The 8,897-nt window shown below is 40.8% G+C and overlaps 1 protein-coding gene across 1 annotated transcript in view; it reads right to left on the bottom strand.

Moving 5' to 3' along the window:
- Positions 1-474: 474 nt before the first annotated feature.
- The window catches only part of LOC108746729 (protein groucho-like), a 78,549-nt gene continuing 70,126 nt past the window's right edge, over positions 475-8,897 (bottom strand). The window contains 7 exon segments of the mRNA XM_018483662.1: positions 475-1,229; positions 1,607-2,210; positions 2,907-3,185; positions 3,844-3,911; positions 4,386-4,601; positions 6,437-6,628; positions 7,120-7,173. Of these exon segments, the coding sequence (XP_018339164.1) occupies positions 1,122-1,229; positions 1,607-2,210; positions 2,907-3,185; positions 3,844-3,911; positions 4,386-4,601; positions 6,437-6,628; positions 7,120-7,173 (1,521 nt within the window). The 3' untranslated portion in view covers positions 475-1,121.

Raw genomic sequence — 8,897 nt, 5'->3', positions numbered from 1 at the left:
ATATTTAAGTTTAAGACAACAATATTTCGAATAAAAGTTGCTCAGTTGTTAAAGGGAAAGAAGATGACCTTGGTTGACTTTGAAAAGATTAAGCAATAAAGTTCGAAATGAAGAAGATGATGATATCCTCAAGCTCATCTTTTCTTCATCTCAAACTTATCTTAATTGTTTTAAGCTAATGAGTTATCCCATTGACTTTAAGCTCCAACATTCACTTTAGTATTTAATAAAGAAACACTTTATTATAATGTTTTGGAAAGATAATAAACAAGGTTGACAAAAAAATGTTTTTTTTTTTAAAAAAAACATTTTTTCAAAATATGTTTTTAATGTTCCATTCATGTTTTAAACAGTATTATAACAAAATATGTTAAAACATGTCGATTAAGCATATTTTAAAAAGTTTGAAACATGTTTTACCAACCAAAACGTGACTTTACCAATCCTGATAATAAATCGAGCCATATAGCGCTTGGAGATATCTTTTTTAAAATTTATTACCATTGAGGAGAGCTAAGTGACTAAAAGCTAAATGACTTAAACTCATTTAGCATTTTTGCCTTGTTCTAGACTCTTAAACTTGTTTCCCGACAGTATCGGCGTGCAATCAAGAATCACCTTATATATCTAACATCACCGTTTGCGAAGGCTCTTCTCATTTACTTTAGTGCGTATGCGAACTGTTCCGGTTGGATGGAACGTCGTTCCATCGTCAACGCGTACGCTCGTTGTATACACGTGACAGATAGGAGTCCCGTCCGCGCGCAGATATTACGCGTATGTACTGTAAATCGGCGGAGAATCGGGACGCGCATTCGCGAAATCGGGACGCGCACGTGCAAGATTAATATACATCGTTGATCCCGCTCATTCATAAACACGCGCGCACACACATCGATTTTTCATCCTTCTATTTGTAATTTCGTTACAATACAATTTCGCGTATGCGCATATGTACACATTTATCAGCCACACTGGCTCTAAGGCCGCCGAGAGTTTCCCTACTTTCGGGATCTCTTCGCGCCTTCCTTTCTCGCGAAAGGATAGAATACACATTAACAAAGTTCATGATTTTAATGTTATTAAAGGAGGAAAGGCAAGTCTCTTTATTAGGAATAGGCTTAGTAAATCACTTCGTATACAGTGGCCTTCTTATCGCCGGATCCGGTCACAATGTACTTGTCGTCTGCGGAAATGTCGCAGCTCAGCACCGACGACGACTCCTTGGACTGCAAAATTTAACAAAAATATTGGCAAAATAACTTACGAGAACGTCAATTTCAATTTTATATAAATTTTTTCGTATTCAATTTTATATTAATTTATATTAATTTTGTCATTTTGAAAAAAGTTTTCTCTCTTAAAAATTGGTTTACTTTTAACCAAATTGAGTTCAACAAATTTAAAAAAAAATTAATAAAATACAAAAGACATAGTTTAGCCCAAAAGAAAGTTCAATATATAGATACATATATCCAATACACATACATCCCGTTTTACACGAACGCTAAGTTTTAGGTCGTGGCTGGATGCCAAACGAACACAAAAAATTGGGGCAAAGAATATAAATTATCCCGTCAATTAGTGTCTACATATAAATACTTGCCTGAAATATTGAAGCACCGTATGGCGTACGCCACGCATTCAGCAGATTGTCCTTGCCAGTCGAGACGAACCACTTGCCGCAGGAGGCGAAACGCAGCGAGAGCACGCAGGAGTCGTGCAGATGCAGCTGGTACTTGTCGGACTTGGTAGCATGGAGTACCTCGACGTTCGAGTTCTCCATTCCGACGGCCAGCCACTCGCCGGTGGGGCAGTAACCGAGGGAAAATATCTGCGAGGTGAAATCGTGCTGCTGCAACTGCCTACCCTCGCGAAGGTCCCAGGAACGCACGGTATTGTCGAGACCGCCGGTCCACAATTTTGATCCATCAGCCGAGATGTCGATGCAGGACGCGCCGTCCGTGTGACCTTGGAATTGCCTGACCAACGACTGATTCTGTAAGTCCCACACGGCGATATTACCGTCGCTACAGCAACTGAAGCAGACTTTCGAGTCCGGCGAGATCGCTAGGGCGTAACACGCAGGCGCTGACGAAGTTAATTCCGCTTTAATTCTGGGCGTGGGACTAGCTAGGTCCCAAATGCTCAGTTGGCTGGCCTCTCCGCCGACTATCAAGGTTCTCCCATCAGGCAGAAGTTTCACGGATCTAGAAGGTAAAACACACGCCGATTTCGCCGAATGTCTTCCGCTTAATTAGTTTTACCGTTAAGAAATTTTATTTTGATAAATATAGTCACTTTAATCTATGTCAGCGTTTTTCAACCTTCTCCGTGATACACACTAAATAACGAGCCAAATTTATCCAGGTACATCATTAGCACATATTTCAACGCTCAGCATAGATCTTTTATTAGACGTCGCCAACGCAACATTCAGAAATAAATAGAAGTTCTAAAGTTTGTATTTTTATATTTTATTTTAAAAATTATATATTGCAATGAGACGATACTGCTTTGGTTAAAATGAAAGTAAACACAATATAATTAAGATAATTTTTGTCAATTTTTAAAAGACTTTTTACCTAGCGCGTTACTCGCGTTTTATTTCTTTTTGTAAATTTCTTGCCTCTTTTTAGTTCCTTAAAAATTTCGCAGTACACTTAGTGTAACCCTTTACATTGAAAAACTCTGATTTATGTGCTGTAATAACTCCAAACAACAATCTCGTCTCTGTTTCTTTAAAGTGAAATTATTAGTCATCTACCAGAAGAAATGTGTGACTTTATTCGCTACCTACTTTACGAGATCAAATCGTGCACGTAATCCTTTTCGCGAAAGTATCTAAAGATCAACGGAACGTTTAGATACGTAACAGCGAGATACCAATCACTCAGAGCTCTCACCTAATGTAATTGTCACGTTGCAAACAGTCCAGCTGCGAAACTGGTTTCACGCTGGCGCTGCCGACACTTTGGCCGATATCCCAGACCTTGACGCAACCTTTGCCGCCGGTGTAGACGTACTTGGTCGGATTCGAGATCGTAACGGCACAAACCACTTCGCCGTGTGTCAGGGTGTTAATCTGACGTGCGTGACGCGGGATACCCGGTCCTACCAGAGCGTCCGTGGGGAATGGTACAGGCTGCAGTTGGCCCTCGCCGTTCATATGGTAGGAGTACGCCCTGCGCGAAATAAACGCAAATGTTTAACGCTCTTATCGCGAGGGTGAGAAGTGACTTACAAGGGAACTTCGCAAGACGTCAAATTTTCATTTTAATAAAAACTTTGTACACATAAATAGAATGAATTTATATAGTAGAAAATATCAGTTGGGACTAATAAACGATTTTAAGGGGTGAAATCAATCCTCGCTATAATTTGCTGCGATAACTCAAAACAGAAAGTTTTTCAGAAAATAAATCTGAATATTTGGAATCTTTAAAATTTTCTAATAAATTAATTGTCGAATACAATTTCTGCGCAATAATTGATTGTAGAAAAATTGAAATATGTTCTACTGAACTAAAGATATAAAGAGTTTTCAGCTTTTTTCGTTATATATCGAGAACTTTTCAAGATATCAAAAAATGTTCTATACTCCTATGATTAAAAAAAAAAAATTAATTTTTTAAATCACTTATTTTATTGCCTTACTTTATACAAGAGATGATTTCACCCCTTAAAACCGCAATTGATATTTTCTAAACTCATCTATTTATGTAATTTATACGTATACAAGGATTTCATTAAAATTAGAATTTGACATTTTACAAGATTTCCTTGTTAAAAAAAGATCCAAGACGACTTTTTTTTTTCTCCACGTAAATTATAATTACGTACGGTTTGCCACCTGCGATGTTGTTCAATCCGTTACTCGCGGGTATCCTCATGTGACCGTCGAAACCGATCTGCGGAAGAGATGATCGCTCAGTATTGTGACGCACAGAGATGAGAAAAAAAATAAAGGCGCGTTTGTTTATAGCACAAAAATACGAAATAAATGGCCTTAGGAAACGGTCATCGTCGATTTGGATGATTCTTACGCGAGTCTAACACGAGATTGATCGCGTTTTGAACCCTAAGAGGACCTCTGCCAGTTTGACCTTTCCGATCTGATTCGATATAGGCTAAGTTTAGATTTCATCAGATTCGATCTAGATAGCTTTACTGTATCCATGTAGACAATCGAAGGGAACGCCTATGGAACGTTTCATAGAAGTCCTCGTAGGGTTGAAAGAAATTAATAGTAGTATAAACGGTTGCGGTCCAAAATGAATTTGTATTTTTTTTTTTTTTTTTTTCAGTCGCATGTAAAACTATATTAATGAATTAATGAAAGCGTGGTAACGTAAGGACTAAGGTGTTACGGGGTCGTGAATCACCATGGAGGGCCGCGCGTATGGCAAGTTGCTGTATGGCGAGGGCGACTGCGGCGGCTCATTGCCGCGGGATGGCAAGCCCTGATAACCCTGCGGTGGCGTTTGCTGCGACGATGGCGGATGATAGACCCGCGCCAAGGACCCAGGGATGCCGCCCATAGTTGGCGTACAACTGCGCGAGCCCCTCGCCGCCGCCACAGGTGTACCCGGCTTGTCGACCTGGCGAACGCACGGTGTTTGCACCCACTTTTGCAGACGCTCACTGTGTCGCAATCGTACTAAGCTCTCGACCATGCCGATTGCAAATTCGCTGACCATGCCAGCCGCGATATATCTCTCCTTTTCGTTTCGTTTCGCACGCGGCGGCAGAGAGCCGCTGCCTCGAGACGATCGATCGGGTAAATAAAAAAAAAGCAGTACCGCGTTGTCGCGGAAATGTTACGATATGATTAGGGCCGTCAAACGCAAGAGCCTGCGTCGAGCAGAAATTGCGCTGTACTCAGGGCACGTATTATGGAAATGTTCGAAATGGATTCCGATCGGAGTTATTTCGTTTTCTCTAGAAGACACAATAGAAATCTAGGGAATAATTGAATAATTCCGATCGGATCCGACCGTCTCTCGAATAATTTTATAATACGTGCCCAGATGCCAAATTCTTCTTCGATTCTTCAACGAGAGTTATAGTCGATGTACTTCTCGTAATAAAAAATCGAATTGCCAGCCGATTATTGAATTCGTTGTTTAATCGATTTTTTTCCGGCTTGCATCGAGGAGATAATTTAAATGCCAAACAATTAAATATAATTGATTTTTATCTACAGATCCAATCAATTAAGGTCAGAGCACAGACCCGATTCGTTTGATTCCGATTGATTTATCAGAATCCTTCTGATTTCATAGAAAAGAAAGACGTTGATTGGTCAATTCTTTTACTTCTTTTATATTCTTTTATGTATTACGCGTTATATTGTACAATGGTCTGTGTTCTGGTCTTTACGTTCAATCGCTCAACGAGTAGGATAACTCAGATAAAATACAGTCATAATTTAAATCGTAATATCATGGAACGTCATCGTGACGTAATTTGATACTTAAAAATAAACTTACAAGTGATAAATAAAGTCATGGTGACGTTCTTGTGATATTATGACTTCCGTGTTTTATTTGGGAGAACTGTGTTTAAAAAATTTCAGCCAAGTGATCCCCACTTATTTTATCCTTGTTGTTTACTGAATTAAGTTAAGTGATAAAGGATAAAATAATAATATATAATTGATCACACGTAATATATAATGGTGAATGGTGAAACAAATTCATTAGTATATACTTGTATAATGGTGAATTATGAAACAAATTCATTAGTATTACAAATGGCTGCCGAATGGATGATTGGAGAATTTCGTAGGGTGCATTCAAGTACTACAACTGCTCACTGAGCGCTCAGTGAGCGATTGTGGTACTGGGTTATTGAATGCGCCCATAGTCCGTGCCGGTCGCGGTTCTCTGATTATTTAGAACTTTACACGTTACGAGCACATACACTTCCAACTTTGTATGTAAAACAATATCTATTTAATATACAGTTATTAATAATAATGGGTTTAATTTAACTCGATTCTTTAGAATCGATTCATATTCCCCTTCGTCGATTATGGAAAAAATCGTGGTTTTTCGAAAAGATTTTAAAGAATCGGTTCACTTTACAGAAAACGGCATCACTCGAATACGTACAACGAATTGCGCTCGATTAAAGACGCTTCCAACAATTATTTCAACAGTCGCACAGTTTTGCAATACTACTTGCCTCTTCGGCCTCACCGTCTTCTGTCCTTCAAATAAATACGTAAAGTAAAACAGATACACAAAGGTGAGTGAGAATTCGTAAAGAAGAAAGAAACGTCTGACGACCCTACAGGTAACCACGCACATAGAAGAGATCGACTTTTTAAGCTCGCTCCGCGAGAGGGTTTTCGGTACATGTATGGAGGCGACAGAGTTACGACTGGGCCGGGTCGCAGCGCCGAATAAGCTTACTCTCCGCGAGATCTTACATCTTTACTTTTCAGAGACGGTGTACTACGGGCGGAGGAGCTGCCGCTGCGCGACGGCGGCCTGTCCTTAACGGATGCCGAGCCCGCGCCGGATACCGGTCCGCCAACGTGGCCCGGTGCGCCCAGCTTCTCCAGGGTGCCGTTTTCACGTGGGTCCGAGTGCTCCCCGTTCGCGTGCGGCGACGACGCCTCCTTTCGCGATACGCAAATATCAGGATTTCGTTAAACGAACACACGCAATATCCTACTTAAGATATAGCATGCGATTAGCACCAGTCTTTTTTTTTTCTTTTCTTTTTTTTTTTTCATTCGGCAATGTATCTTTATCCGCAAAAACTTTTTCTCTCGTTTTCTTAACAATCAAAATAGATTTCTTAATAAGATTTTTTTTTTTTTAACAGATTTTTATTTTCTAAAAGTATAATATGTACAAGCTTGGAACAAAATCATTTCGCGTCGTTCTTTTTTTTCCCTCCCCCCCCCTCCCCCCGACAACAACATTAGTTTTAATTGACATTAAACAAGTTGCAAAGTTTCAAAACTCGCATGCAAGGTATAATTATAAAAGATAATTGTAATCACGTGTAAATAAATGTGATATTACATAAATAGATATAGATGTATTATATATATATTTTTTAAAAATTAATAGATAAATGACGCTTTTTTAATGACATTCTTACCTCGTTCGCCACATCGACGACCAGGTCCTGGTCGCTCTTTTCAGCGTCGCTTTCCTGAAAAAGTCGAAAAGACACGTGAGACGATGATACGATCCATGTGCGCGAGCAATCAGTCTACATGGCCGAGCTTTTGATGCACCTCCCATCCAAGTAGACGTGCAACTCGACCCACATTCTCGCGTGTCCTACTGACGGATGCACCCTCCGAGATGGATTATTAATCTCGATGCCTCGCTCACACGCGATGCTCCGATTGTGCTCGAACAATAAATTAACGGTACGAACTACGCCTGGGGGGCAATAAGCTCCGGCGCACGGTGTATCGACGTGAGCCCATAAATGCGTAATCCGACTCCGAAGTCGGAACGTTTACGCTCAATTAACGCTTGATAATTAATTACTAAAATATTCGAAAAAGACTGCGTTTATTCAGTTATAATTCGGTCGAGTCTCCGGCGCTCCGTAATCCGAATTCGACTCGACTTGCAGCGTGCAAGTGTAATTAGGAAGAAAGTGTTATTACACAATTACCTGTATACATTTCTCATTCGTGAAACAATTTGCAGCTATCGCGTACGTTTATCTTATACCAAGCTATATCTATAACAAGCCCGTTACCGTCCCTGCAATTTTGCATCCATACTGTATGTGGCCGTAGCGCAACGTATATCGCGTATACGGCTAATTTATGTGGCATTTATCTCGTAACACTACTTATCGGTTATCTTTCACTCACGGTGCAGGAGCGGAGGCCCGCCCCCGCCTCGCTCCGTCCTCCCGGCTCTCAGAACGTGGCGCATAACGAGCTGAAAGCAGGGCACGCGATAGTAGCATTGCCCGCCTAATGACGTAATATTATCGTACCGTACAACGTCCCATCGAATGCACACCGCGTGTGCACTTTGTACGCGTATGTGCACGGAGTGGAGTTTTGTGCGGGTGATCCGCGTATATACGGACGCGCGAAACCACCTGTGCGCGTCGCGACCGTTTTAAGTAATTCACCTCTGGCGGATATTTAAAAAATTCCCCCCCGCTAACTACCGCACCGGCCGCCTAACGTGATCTTATCCGACGTCCCAGCGCATGCATAAATTACATTCGACTGCCGCACAGGAGAAAATTGTCCGCGCGGTTTGAGGAAAATTGAAATCGTAGATTAGCGAGAAAAGCTCGGAGCTTCATTTGAAAAACTTAAAATCTATGTGTATTTTTCTTTTTTCCTTTTTTAGACGTATCTACGGATTTGTATTTAAAATACAAATATTAAAAAATATCGCGGATGTATTCAAAAGACTCGAAACAGATAGATTTTTTTCTTCGTTTTAGATCGCCAAGTTAATCACAGGTTATTTACCAAGATTACCAAGTTGTTTTTATTTGTGGCTCGATTTTTATTCGAGAAGAAAAATTTTGCGCCGTGAGGAGGACCGCCAAAATGCGTTTGGCTCAATCTTCCGAGGGCCAACATTTTTGAAAGATACGAGAACAAACAACCGGACGGGATAATCGATAAGGTACTTTTTGAGAAAGATAGCCCAGACGGATTTGCCGGAGAAGGAACGCGTTAAATGGACCGCGTGACATTAACCGGACCAGGACGAAATCGCAATCTGGCCGCGCCAGATATCCTCGAGAGGGATGTTTCGAGCTGCTAGGGACACGCAATAAATTTGTGTACGGATGATGAGCTTGGGTAAATAGAGAAGGCAGTGTGGTGGTATTGATTTCAGTGGTATATTACTCGGAGTGGCAAGAGCGAGGGAGGAGGGGGGGGG

The sequence above is a fragment of the Trachymyrmex septentrionalis genome, unplaced genomic scaffold, assembly GCF_001594115.1.
Source record: "Trachymyrmex septentrionalis isolate Tsep2-gDNA-1 unplaced genomic scaffold, Tsep1.0 scaffold19, whole genome shotgun sequence".
Classification (NCBI taxonomy): Eukaryota; Metazoa; Arthropoda; class Insecta; order Hymenoptera; family Formicidae; genus Trachymyrmex; species Trachymyrmex septentrionalis.
Note: the sequence above shows the minus strand (reverse complement) of the source record. Positions and strands in the feature narration are given on the sequence as shown.